Genomic DNA, 12,853 nt, shown 5'->3' on the forward strand with positions numbered 1-12,853 from the left:
TGTCTCCTCCCTGGGCCAGAAACTGGCTCAGCAAGTGAAGTTGCAGGTACATTTCAGCCCCTGTCTGCACTCCCTTATGCTGCACTGGCCTGTAAACCCTGACCTCGCCCTGGGGCCCCCGGGAAGTGGCTATTCTCCTGTCTTTTGCCTTCTTTCCCCTCTGCCCTCCTGAGCGATGCAGGGTGGTGTAGTTATGAGCAGCCCCAGCCCCAGCAAACTCACAGCCCCTTGGGCATAATGTTTGAAATGAGTAAAATTACAAAGGGTTATAAAGGAAGCTGATTATATTGAACGTTATCAAAACATCTACATTTATTGATATAGTAATATATATGCTTTCTATTAACACATTAAAAATGAGGAAGGTCTAACAACTATGATCATTTCAAAGTACTGATGAGTGTAAATGGTATTTTGAGACATCTTCAACAACTATAATGCAGCCTGAAAGCATCTGCGATTTCTGGTTACAAAGTCACAGGTACTATTAATACTACTATGGCTTGCTGCCCAAGCACACAAGAGAATGTTAAATTTTAGTTATAGGCGAGTGAAAATAAAGATAGATTTTTTTTTGTCTAGGTTCTCAAATCCCCTGAAATCCATAGACCCAGTCAAGAACCTCAACTACAGAATGGAAGTGGAAGAAAAGGTGGAAACCATAATTGATGGAGCCTTTAACTCCTTAACGTCATTTAATCCCTACACCAACCCTGACAGAGTGATACCACAACCAGTTTTTCTGGTGGGATACCTGAGAATCAGAGAGGTTGAGTGATTTGCCCAAAGTCAACCAGGCCCTGCCGGGAGGCCCCTGTTACTCTTTCCATGCAGCGTTGCCTTTGTAAAGAAGATGAGCCCCAGAACAAGGTCTGAACACCTTGTTGTGACTCTTTGGCCCCAGAATTCCCTTTCCTACCCAGGCCCTGTGACCTGTGGGGTTTAACCAGTGTAACAGAAGGGTGATGGCCCCTTGAAATCACACACACTCAGTTATTTTTATCTCCAGTTTATTTTTTTTAGACTAAGAGCAGAGTATGAAAGTCACAGCCAAAGCACTTGAAAAAGGCCCAGGAGGATGGGTGGGACCACATAGGGTGAGCAGGGCAAGGTCCTGGGAGATGGTTCCCGGCTCAGGGCTGGAAGGGAGGGGGCGCTGTTGTTTTACGGTCTCCAAAAGTGTCTGTGCGTTGCATAGGTCCTGTCTTCACAGAAGACAAAAGAGGGGCCAGGGGGTCCCCCAGGTGTGGGGGGCCTAGCCTGGTGGGGAAGGGGTCTGAAGCTGGAAGGGGAAGTCAAGAAAGGTCAGGGGGTTAAGGAGGGAAGGGACTCTGTCTGTCTGTACATTATATATAGAGATATAGAGTCTGTACATGCCTGCCTGGCACCCCAATGCCCACCCCTTGCCATCCTTGTCCACTGCCCGCCCCCCCAGGGGTGACTACTTGTAAACTTGGTTTCAATCCAAACCACAATCCTGGAAGTGGGAGTGGGGGAGGAGGACGTGCTTATTGCTGTAAACAGGGGAAGGAGGCAGCAGGCAGTGCTGCCCCTTGCCCATCTAGTCCCCTCCCCATGTTCTGCCCCTGGAGGAGAGCAATGGGGGTGCCTCCCATGCTTCGATTTGCTCTCTCTGGGGGCATATGTCTCTCTGGGGGGACAAAGGGAGAGGGCACCAGGAGTCAGGGAAAGGTACCAGGGGCCACGGAGTCCTGAGCACTGCCCTTTTTGGCCTCCAAGTTTGGTACCAAACATTACCAGAGCCACAAGGCCACCTGGGACCCATGGCTGTCCCTGTGCTTGGTCCACTACAGTGCCCTACCTGGGGGTAAGGGGTAGAGGGGGCGGGCACAGATGTATGGTGCAGGCCCCACTTCTAGCCACTGGAGGAGGGGTCTAGGCCCCATTACTAGGCTTCCCTTGGAGAGGCCAACGGCTCCCTGGTCCTTCCAAGCCCCGCCCCATCTCTCCCCGCCAGGGGAGGGGGCAGAGCTAGGAGGCCAAGAACGTCATGAGGAAGAAGGCGATGCCCACGGCCAGGGGCAGGTGTTCCCGTTTGGGGCTGGTCCCGCTGATGCTCTTCTCAAGCTTGGGCACCTGAGGGTTCTCTCCCTCAAAGTCTTCTGTGGACAGAGGAATAGACAGACTGGTGAGGGCTGGGTTGCGCGCCAGGGCAGGGGCACGCGGCAGCGGCAGCAGCAGTGGAGCCAGGGACGTGATCACCCACGGGGTAGGAAGGATCAGTGCCCCCGGGAAAGGCATGCGAGGTGAGCAGGCACCGGGGTGGGGGGCTGCGGTTCCAGCAGTGGCCACCAGAGGGCGCTGCGCAGACTCACCCAGCACGTTGATCTTCACATTGGGGCCCATGGTGAACTGGGGGAGAGTGGGGACCGGCTTCTCCCCGGAGTGCGATGCTGTGGGGTGGGGTGCGGGTGGGGAGAGAGGAGGGGAGAGTCAGGGCCAGGATTCCCTCCCCTTGCTACGGCTGGGGAGCAAGCCCCCCTCACCTGTGCCCTCCACCCCCACCCCCAGGAAGCCAGGGGAGCCCCAAAGCAGGGAGCTGAGGATGGGGGCGCGGCTCGGAACCGAGTCTACTCACTGGAGGCGCAGCAGACGAACACCTTCATCCTCAGACACTTCCAATGCAGGTTGTGAGTGGGCGTGGCTGGGGAGGAGACAGGGCCCGAGTCACTTTCGCCCAATTCGTGCCCTGTGCCCTCCCTCGACGGCTCTATTTCGCACCCCCTTCAAACTGTCCCCGTCGGGCGGTCTCCTTCAGGAGCTCCCCTACCCTTTGGACACAGGTCACTGTACCTCTGCCGTCGGCCCCAGAAGCCCCTTTGATCCCATTCCTTAAGAAACTGGGATCCCTGATGTTCCAACCCCGGAATGTCCCTCACAGAAACAGCGATTCTCCGCAGCCCAAACTTGGGACTGTCACCAAACTCCTCTCTTGGCCCCACGACCTCGTCTAAGCTGAACCCCTGAGGCGCCCCGTGCCCACGCCTTCTCCCGGGTCTCTCAGCCGCGAGACCTGGAGCCCGCCGAGCCGGCCCCGCCCCGGAGCCTCGGGGCTCCACCCCCCGGCTGTCACTCAGACTCTCGCGTTCAGACCTGCCCGCCCGGCCGCCGTCACTCACAGATGTAGTAGTACTCGTGGCCGGCGTGGAACTCGTAACCTAGCGAGAAGGCGCTGTAGCGCTGGAACTTCTCCGAGAACTTGATGGGGCTGTGCGGGGCGTGCGGCCGGTTGCACTCCCAGCGCTTGAAGCCCTGGCTGGCGTTGCAGGTGCGGTAGCCGTTGCGGCTCACCATGTACAGCACGTACTGCTCTGCCCCGCCTCCGGGCCCCGGACCCGCCCCGGGGCCCACCCCCGAGCTGTTATAGTGCGGGCAGTAAATATCCAGATAGTCGTTCACATTCACCTGCACGGTGTAGCCCTCTCGCCGCAGGCTGTGGGGAAGAGGAAGCGGCTCAGAGAGAAGAAACCCCAGAGCAAAGCCGCTTTCCATCTGACCGCTCCGCAGCCCCTCCCCAGGGTCCGGGTAGCCTCCTGACTTTTCCTTCGAGCTTCCTCGCGGCTCAGCCCTGTCTCTGCCCCCGGGGCCCTAGTGCCGCCGCTCCCCTAACTCTCCTTCCGTGCCCTCCTTCTTGGTCTGTCCTTCTCCTGTTGGCCACCAGAGGGTAGCAAAGGCGCAGGGAAGCCCGGCCTGCCTCCAAAGAAAAGGAGGCGAGGGAGAGCGGCGGAGGGAAGAAGGGAGCGTACGCTTTGGTTGCCACAGAAACGGCGCAGGCCCCAGCGACTCCCAGACCCAGGCCCGGATTTCCTCCGTCCATCCCCCATAATTCAGCAGCCGGGAGGAGGGATGGGAGGGATGGAAGCCAAGGGTGAACGTGGGAGGGATCCCTTCCGAGGGACACACACACCCTCAATCGCTTCTCCCACCATGCTTCCCTGCGGCTGCCAGTCCACCCCCGGGGCCAGTCCAACAGGACCTGCCCTTACAGACGCATGTATGGCGGCTTCATGCATATACATGCATAAGTTCTATGGCACACACACAAATATGTCCACCGCCCACTCATAGGAGGCAGACACACAGAAAAGCTGGGCTGTATGTGTGCTGGCCCGCATGCCAGTATTGGTTGACCCCACCAATCTGGGGGTCTCTCCCTGCCGTCCCCATACTACAGTATCACTGACTTCTGTACCTTGACAGAGTCCCGTGACAGAGACCCCACCCTGAGGCCAAGGACAATTAGGCTCCCAGGAACTTTAAACACATGAGGGCGCTAAGGGACTCAGCACCAAGACTCCACGTGGCATCATGCCAACCAGCCCAAACTTCTGTCTCATTGTGCAATGTGCACCTCCTTCCTCAACCTGGCACAAAGGCCCCCCTTAATGATGCTGGGCAGAGCAGTGGGCACAGGGCCTAGACAAGATGGCTGTGCCTCTTATTTCCCTGATCCCTCTTTGGGACACAGAAGCAGATGCTGGGTCCCTTGTAATCCCCACCTGCCTTGCTAGTCACCATCAAAGTGTTGGTCTTAACATCCTCGACGGCGGTGCTGAGCGGTGTGGGGATGGAGAAACCTCTGAATGGAGAGGGGGCAGGGGTTTCCCCTAATTTCTTTAGGGTAAGAATACACATATCTTGGCAGTGCCAGGAGAGTGGTGGACACAGGAAGGCATGGGGTCCTTGGCAAAATGTCAAATCACGGGGTCCCTAGTCCCTGTGAGCTCCCTGAGGGGAGAGACTGGCTCCCCGTGTCACCAGGCACCACCCAGTTCCCCAAACAGTAATTAGATGCATTAAAGAAATGAGCGTGGAGGCTTCTGCATGCGGTGGGGCCTTGAAGGTCCCTCCTCGCTGACCCCACTTCCTTGGCTTTGCCTGTGCTGTCCCCTCCACCAGCAACCCATTCCAAGCCTGGCAGTGAGGCAGGCAGAGAGCTGATGTATAGGTACCCCAGTAAGAATTGGCACAGCCTCCTTGGGTCATCAGGAATGCCATCAGCCCCACTCCGTTCCCATGGGAGTAATGGGTCACTCAGGCCCCTCCCTTGCCCTGGCACTCAGGTGGGCAGGAGTCTCGGCCTGGGGCACTGGGAGCAGGAAAACGGGTTAGACCAGGCCTGGCTCCAAGCTGCCATCCTAGGCTTGCCTGTCCATTGCCAACCCCATAGTCTGTTCCTCCCCTCAGGCCTTGGGGAGGGGGCCGCCAGCGGTGAGGGTGCCAGGTCTGGAGCAGCTGCACAGCCACACTGGGATCTCTGTCTCTGAGCCTCACCCATGTTTCCAGTCCCACTCTGAAGCAGCCCCTCCCTGCTGTACCGCCCAGTTCCCCCTACAACACACCCCATTCCAGCAGGGAGGAAGCCAACACCCAAGGTATTCCTACAGGTAATTCCATTTCCTCAATAGGGCAGGACTAGTCTTATAAAAAAGATTGCAGGGCGACCACAGGTGAAGGGAAGCTATCTGTTAAGTATTCCTGCGCTGTGTGGCAGGAGCAGCCCCTGAAATGCCCCCCAAGGCTGGGTATGTGAGAGAAAGACCTGCCGGTGGGGTGGCTGGGCCCAGTTGGTACACAGAGGGCACGAGGACAAACGGGGTGGGAGCCAAGGAATTCCCAGTCACAACTCTTTGGATACCCAACGTGTCTGCATGGCTTGGGCACTTTAATTGAATCTGTCATCCTCCCTCTCCCTGGTAGTGCGGAGAGAGAAGTGCCGCTGGGCCCCTGCGAAGCTCCGCAGCTAACCCCGCCTCCAGGGCCGCATCTCCTGCGGAAGGGTGGGGGTGGCCTGGGACCTGGGGACCGGGCTGTGCTCTGCCCCTTCGTACTGTTCTCTCTTCTTATTCCACTTCATCCCCTATAGCCTCTCGCCTCTCTTGCAGAAAGGCGAATGCCGACACACCCCATTTGGAGGGGGTACCCTCTCACCCCGTTATTTCGGTCTCTCCCGGCTCTCACCGCTTCTGAGGCGCATCCCGACACCTCTCTGTCTCTTTCAGTGCCCTGCCGGGACGCGCCTGGCCTCACTTAACCTGGAGTGTCCGCGGAGGGGGCAGGGGGGCGGAGCGGGGAAGGAGCAAACTTCTCCCCTAGCCCGGAGCAATTAGGGCAGTAAACAGGGTGTCTAACAAGACCAGAGAGTAGGGAAGGGATCCCAGGGGGCCCTGAACTTGTCAAATTCTCGCCATCCCCCAGCCGCGGCCCCGGCCTTAGATGCCGGGCTGCAGAGTTAAAGGGATGGAGGAAGAACGTAGACCCGGGTTCCTCTTCCCTCTAGCGCGCGTCCCCGAGACTGCGCGCCGCCCGCTCCAGCAGGCGAGGCCGGACCACGTGTGCGCGGCGTGGGGTCCGCGCGCCAGGGCTTTGAGGGTGGTGGCGGTGGTGGCTGGAACGCTCCGGGGGCGGCGGTTGCACGCTGACACCCCTGCGCCCCTCAGGCGCCCTGGGCTTCGGCGCCCCGCCCGTCCCAGTCTGGTCAGCCCGGGTCTGGGCGCAAGGCTTCCCTGGGCCGCGTCGGGTAGGGGAGAATCAGCGCGCCCGACACCTCCGCCCCTCCTCCCTGCGACAGCGGCGGCGGCGGCGGCGGCGGCGAAGGTTTATTGATCTGCAGCGGCGGAGAGGAGCGAGAGACCCGCCGAAAGCGAGACACAGAGACGGAGTGAGGCGGAGACACACACCGAGAGGGGAGGTTAGCAGAGGCCGGATTCACTAAAAGGGGAAAGGAAGGGAGACACGGCGCGAGAGAAAAGCCAGAAACCGAGAGAGGCAGGGAAGAGAACGAGAACCGAGAGTCTTGGAGAACAGGAGAGACAGGCAGGCCAGAGAGGCCCACAGACAGCGGAGACGGAGACAGAGACGCAAAGGAGAGAAGCAGAGACAGGGAAGGGTGCAGGGCTGAGACTCAGAGACTGGGAGAAAACACAGAGAAAGACCATCAGGGACGTAGTAGAGCCTTAATAAATATTTGTTGAATGAATGTATGAATGAAACAGAGATCAGCAACAGAAGCGTTTCAGAGATAAGTAGAGAGACAGCTATATAGAAAGATGTTCCTGAGGCTCCTTGAGACAGGGGCGAATACCAACATCCTTGCTCAGCTCTGCAAAGAAATGAAACACAGGCCAGGGGGCATATATTTGGCCATCGGCCGTGCCAACCCGCCTCACCAAGTTCAATTCCGGGCTTAGGGGACTCCTCGACCTCACACTCTAATGCATCTCTCCAATACAGTCCCCCCACCCCTAGTTTCTGGGCCAGATTGGGAACAGGTCTCTCCTATTCCACGGGACTAAACAGAAGTACTGAGTGGGGGGCAGAGGGCTAGGTCGTGGCCGGTGTGCAGGGCACTGTCCCCAGGTCTGTCAAAGGAGGCCGATGCACGTGTCCCACCAGCACCCTCCCACGTGACCCCAAGGAGGCGGGGTCGCAAGACCCTCCCCACGTGACCCCAAGGGGCAGAGACCCTCCGCACGTGACGGGAGGTGGGAGCCAGGAGCCCAGCTCACGTGACTAGGGGGAGGGGGCGCGGGAGCCCGTGGCTCGGTCGGCCCCGCCTCCAGCTACCCGGCCCTCTCCACTCTCGGCTCCGGAGCACGTCGCTCTCACGATTTATGGGGCCGCGGCTGCCGCAGTGAGGGAGCCGGGGAGCCCGGGCGCAGCGGCAACAAAGGCCCGGGAAGCGAGGCGGGGGCGGCGGCAGCCTCCTGGCCCGGTGTGCGCCCCCTCCTACCTCTGCCGGCTCAGGCCCGCACGGAGTAGAGAGGACAGAAGGGAGGCTCCCGGAACCCGGGCTCCCCCACCCGCTCCCTGAGCTTTCACCTGCGCCCAGGTGTATGCGGGGGAGGGGAACCTGATCAACACCTCCCCCCACCTAAACCTATTCCCGCATCCTCCCCTGCTCTGGCTTCCCCTAAGAACGCTGAGGTGCTCCAAGGGTGGCGGGGAACCCGGGGCCCCTCACCTGCGAGCTCTTCACTCCCCGCCAGACTCTAGCGGGGTGGGGGGCGGACGTGTGAGTCTGGGGGAGGGGGCTGAGCTAGATAGAGCTGGAAAGTCAGCCCCCAGCGCCCCCCGGAGTTCTTGGAGTCCCGCTCCGGGGGGGAGGGGCCACGTCCCCACCCCCGAGGTTTCCATGGGAAGCGAGAGGGGGGCGTCGTTGGCTCATCCCCACCCCCAGTCTGACACTCCGGGCGCGAGGAGGGAGAGAGGGGGAGGCGCGGAGCCCCAAACGGAGGCGCGGAGCCCCAAACAACAAAGAGCGGAGCGGCGAGCGGCAGCCCCTCCTCCGAAAGGTTGGGGGGTCGCGGCCGCCTGGCCCTCCCGGTCCCCTCCCCTGGGGTCTGGCCATTTGCTCCCTGGTCGGTCCCTGGGGTGGAGAGCCAGAGGCAGTGCTGCCGCCACCGCCCGGGCAGGTGTGACAGTGACCCCCGCGTCCCCAGGGATCCCCCCCTACCAACACAGACACATACTAAGGTGGCCAGGGTGATACACACGGCAGCTTGGCGGGGAGGAGAAGACAAGGGCAGCAAGGACTGAGCAGAATGAGGACCCGGCCCCGCAGCCAGCACCCGGCCGCCGCGCCACACACCCCGGGAAACCACACGGCCGCCCTGACACCCGCCCAGACCGCGGCGGCGCCAACAGCCACCCCAGCCCAGACGCAGCCTGCCGCGCGGACAGCGACCGCAGCCCCTTCCCCGACCCGCCGCCCGCTCCCACCCCCAGACGATCGCCGACGCAGACACACAAATCACACACTCAGACACACACGCACACTGACAGCCGCGCACGCCCGCTCACACTTGGAGCCATTCGCCGTCCCCAGCCCGGGCGTGTGTGTGCGTGTGTAACACACCGACATCTCTCTGCCTCCTTCCCTCTCGCCGGTACCCCACGTTCCCATCCTAACCAAGCAGCATTCCTAGGGCCCCCCAACTCGGCGACCCAGCCCTAGCTCACCCCAGCCGGGCTTATCCACACAACCAAGACAACCCATTTGCCTTCCTTCTAGGGAGGTGCTCGGTCGGACTCCCTGCCTCAGCTCTGGACCCCACTTTTAAAAGCAGGAGTCCTAGACAGAACCCCTGGAAGCCCTCATGGCCAAAAACAGGTCATCCCTGGGCCCAAAAATGCAGCGGCCTATCCCCAGCACACCGCTACCCCCAAACCCCAGCCCAACTGGGGGAACTACGGGACAGGGCCATGCTATTCCAGCTGCGGGTGCGGGGAGAAGCCAAGATGGGGTGGGGGACCCCTCCAGCAGCCTCCTCCGCACGGCCCGAGCGCTCCTTACTATAGCCCAACAGCCTCTTCAGACACCCCCGAGTTTCCTAGACGCCCACAGAGTGCGTCCCCCTCTCTGTCCCCTCCCAGTCCCCAGCTCTGGTCTCCCAGGACTCCCACCCCGGGATCCCCCAGGACTTCTCGGGCCCATCGGCTCCCCATCTCACTGACACCGGACGCGCGGACTCCCAGGGTCCCCGACTCACTGCTGGTTGGAGCTGTTCCAGTACACCGCATGCCGGTTTCCCAGCGCCCCTCCGGGCCCTTGGGCCAGCAGCGGCAGCAGCGGCACAGGCACGAGCAGCAGCAGCAGCAGCAGCGGAGCCGCCGCCATCCCCGGAGCCGCCGCCGCCGCCGCCCCCCGACTGAGCCCCGCGCTCCCGGCTTCTGCGCTTCCCAGCTCCCCGCTGCCGCCGCCGCCGGCCCCCAGCCTTAGGCCACGCCCCCAGCCCGTCCCTCCGCCCTCCTGGGCGCGCCCCCGAAGCCCCGCCCCTGGCGCGCCCCCGACAGGTCCCATCCCGCTCCGGCCGGGAGCGCGCGACGTGTGGGAGCTGGGGACGGTGCTACCCCCTCCGGAAAGACCAGAGCATGCCTCGCCTCTCCCTCTTGGGTTCCGTTTGCTACAACTGGTCCTGGGCCTTTTGCTCCCCAGGCTGAATTTCCCAGAAGGATTTGGGAACCCAGGATAAGGATCTGGACCTCAGGGAAGCCCATTCATCTCTGGGAATGGGGGGAGGAAGCAGACTTGAGAAGAAGCTGGGGATCCAGGACCTCTTAGTAAGTAGGGCTGGACTCCCTTCCCTTCTGAACACTGTGGCCCTCTGCTGCATCCATGCCCCCTTTTCCCGTGTGCATGAGGACTCAGGTGGGCACAGAAGGGTGGTGGAGAAGTCCTCAGCTGGCACCAAGGCCCTGACAGCTGGTGACCTGAAGCCCCCAGCTGAGAATGAGGCTTGTTTTCTTGCAGGCAGAGTAAAAAAGCTCAGCCCCCCAGAATATCAATAGTAGGTGCTGTAAGAGCCTTCAGCGGTCCAGAACCCAAGGCGCAGGAGGGGGTCAAGGAGAGAGTCAGCTGGGGCAAAGCAGGGTTCCCTGGACACCTACAGAGGATTCCTTATTGGCACTTAGGCAGGGCCCCTCCTGGGGCAGCCAGGGGTGTCCCCAGGCATTCTCACTCCTACTCTCAGAGACGCTGATCCTGAGTCAGAGGGCAGAGCACCTTGTGTTCCAGCTCTCACCACACTCATTGTCCTCACAGTGACACCCAAGCACACACATCACACACACACATTCAGGAAAAAAGACACAGTCACCCAAAGGCAGAGCCTCTTCAGACACAGACGCCTGACACCGACATGTGGACACACAGGCACACCTTCCAGACACATATAGGAAAGGGCATAGTCAGACTGCTAGAGATCTGGAGAAACCCAGGCACAGAGACACCTGAGCACACACCTATATCCATCCACACACAACACACACACAAATCCATATGCATCCCGACACACACAGTTCCTTGCTCTCCTCTCTTCCTAGGAAGTAGAAGTTCAGGAAAAGGGTTCAGAAACCAGACCTAGGGCTATCCGCTCCTTATCTCTTCTCTTTTGGAGAGGCCCAGACCAGGTGGAACCAGGCCTAACTGGGTTCTCAGAACGCAAGCCAACCCACCTGTGTCCAGGGAGACAGGCATGCTGCTACTTTGCTTCTATCCTTCAGGAAAGGGAACATGCAGGCAACGCCCCCCTGCCGCCCCGCCCCGCATCTGCTTATCTGTGGCAGGGTCTTGACCACAAGTCAGCCTTACGTGCTAGGCTGGGGGTAGGGGCTGTGCTATCCAGAATAGGCTGTGTGTCTGACTGCTGCCAGGTGAGAGTAGGCTCTGTCTTCTCTGGGCTCCTCTCCACCCCAGGAGATCTCTTCATCCTTCTCAGGAGCCAGCAAACAAATTAGGCCCCTTGGGATGGGAGTGGGGAACTTTGCAAACAGCTCTCCCTCCCTCCAGGCTCCTCATCCCCAGAGAGATTTTTTTCACCCAAATGATGCTAACCTGCTTACTCCAGGTGCCACAAATCCCAGCCCCCTCCACTCAAATCATATTCCCTGCTCCACAAGGTCAGCTTCTCTCTGTAGGGGCCCACAGTTGGCAGAGACACTGCCCATATTGATAGTGAACAGGAACTTGCTTGTTTGGTCTAGGACTTTAAATTCCATTTTAGAAAAGATATATCCCTGTTTATCGAATCTAGGTTCTGCTTAAGAATTTGGGCCTTTTCCTGCAGCCAATTAAGCCCACTGAGTTCCTTTCCTCATGGGGGCCCAGTGTGCAATGGCTGTAAACAGCAGCTTCCCTGGTAGTGATGCAGCCTGTTTGTTGTATGGGTTGCTCTAAGGGACCTTGGAGACAGTCCTTTCAGATGGATGTTCATGTTTCTGACCTTGCACTACCCCAGTGTAGGCTCCAAACAGGCATGCGAGATGCCATTGGAAAGCCCCAGGGCACTGTGACCAGGGTTCACATTGGCCAAGTTATGTCCATCCGCACCAAGCTGCAGAACAAGGAGCATGTGATTGAGGCCCTGTGCAGGGCCAAGTTCAAGCTCCCCAGCCGCCAGAAGATCCACATCTCAAAGAAGTGGGGCTTCACCAAGTTCAATGCCAATGAATTTGAAGACATGGTGGCTGAGAAGCGGCTCATCCCAGATGGGTCAAGTACATTCCCAATCGTGGCGCTCTGGACAAGTGGCAGGCCCTGCACTCATGAGGGCTTCCACTGTGCTGCCCCCTCTTAATATTCACCAATAAATTCTACTTCCTGTCCACCTAAAAAAAAAAAAAAGAATTTGGGCCTTTTTCTTTAGGGTCTGGGTACTCTTTAGAATCTGCACCCCCACACCCACCCTCCAATAATAACTGAGCCCTTCTCTTAGAATCTGGAGCCCTCTCTACAGGATTTAAGCAGCTCTCTCTATGGGGTTGAAGCCTCTGGTTTTGAAGTTGAGATACTCTCTAGAGGGCCTAGCTAGGCCTGTGTCCGTGGGATCTAGTGCTTTGTCTACCTGGGCCTCTATCCATAGGGCTGCTAGCTGATTTGGGCCTTTGTGTGAATTAGAAAAAGGACCCTTCTTTGCAGGCTCAGTCCCTAGGGTGCATCTCTTGGCAAGTGGTGCCTTTGTGCAAAAACAAAGGTGCTGCCTCCTTCAGTGAGAGGTGGCTCTATGTGGCTCCCTGTCTTAGTGAGGGAGCTTGGGCTGATGTCCCCTTCCCCTTGGGTGGCTCCTTTGTGCTATGCATAAACTATACCACCCTATATGGCAATTATGTCTACAGGATATGTGCTTCTATCTATAATGCCTATGTCTGTCTATAGGCCTCTATTAATAAGGTCTGGGCTTCTCTAGGGACTGAGTCCCTGTGTATAAGATCTGAGCCACTGTCCACATGCCCGGGGCCTAATCTAAAGGCCCAGGCCTCTCTCTGTGGCATGTGTCATGGAAGGACCCAGGCCTCTATTGATGGGGTCTAGACATTTGCATGTAACTGTAAC

At 59.2% G+C, this 12,853-nt stretch overlaps 1 protein-coding gene and 1 non-coding gene across 3 annotated transcripts; one reads left to right on the forward strand and one right to left on the reverse strand.

Annotated features, from left to right (window-relative positions):
• Positions 1-993: 993 nt before the first annotated feature.
• On the reverse strand, positions 994-9,745 carry LOC105497995 (ephrin A3). 2 transcript variants are annotated; one of them, XM_011769687.3, is made up of 5 exons: positions 9,513-9,745; positions 3,141-3,454; positions 2,600-2,665; positions 2,337-2,414; positions 994-2,123 (listed from the first exon to the last, which is right to left on the reverse strand). In XM_011769687.3, the coding sequence occupies exons 1-5, from the start codon at positions 9,638-9,640 to the stop codon at positions 1,993-1,995; spliced, it is 717 nt and encodes a 238-aa protein (XP_011767989.1). In that variant the 5' UTR covers positions 9,641-9,745; the 3' UTR covers positions 994-1,992. The 2 variants fall into 2 exon arrangements, with proteins under 2 accessions (XP_011767989.1, XP_011767990.1); XM_011769688.3 differs by lacking the exon at positions 2,337-2,414 and having other exon boundaries at positions 9,513-9,688.
• A 1,837-nt stretch (positions 9,746-11,582) lies between these two features.
• On the forward strand, positions 11,583-11,716 carry LOC112429529 (small nucleolar RNA SNORA70). Its single transcript, XR_003021822.2, has one exon. It is a non-coding gene; the product is annotated as a small nucleolar RNA SNORA70 (small nucleolar RNA).
• The last annotated feature ends 1,137 nt before the right edge of the window (positions 11,717-12,853 follow it).

The sequence above is a fragment of the Macaca nemestrina genome, chromosome 1, assembly GCF_043159975.1.
Source record: "Macaca nemestrina isolate mMacNem1 chromosome 1, mMacNem.hap1, whole genome shotgun sequence".
In the NCBI taxonomy this organism is placed as follows: Eukaryota; Metazoa; Chordata; class Mammalia; order Primates; family Cercopithecidae; genus Macaca; species Macaca nemestrina.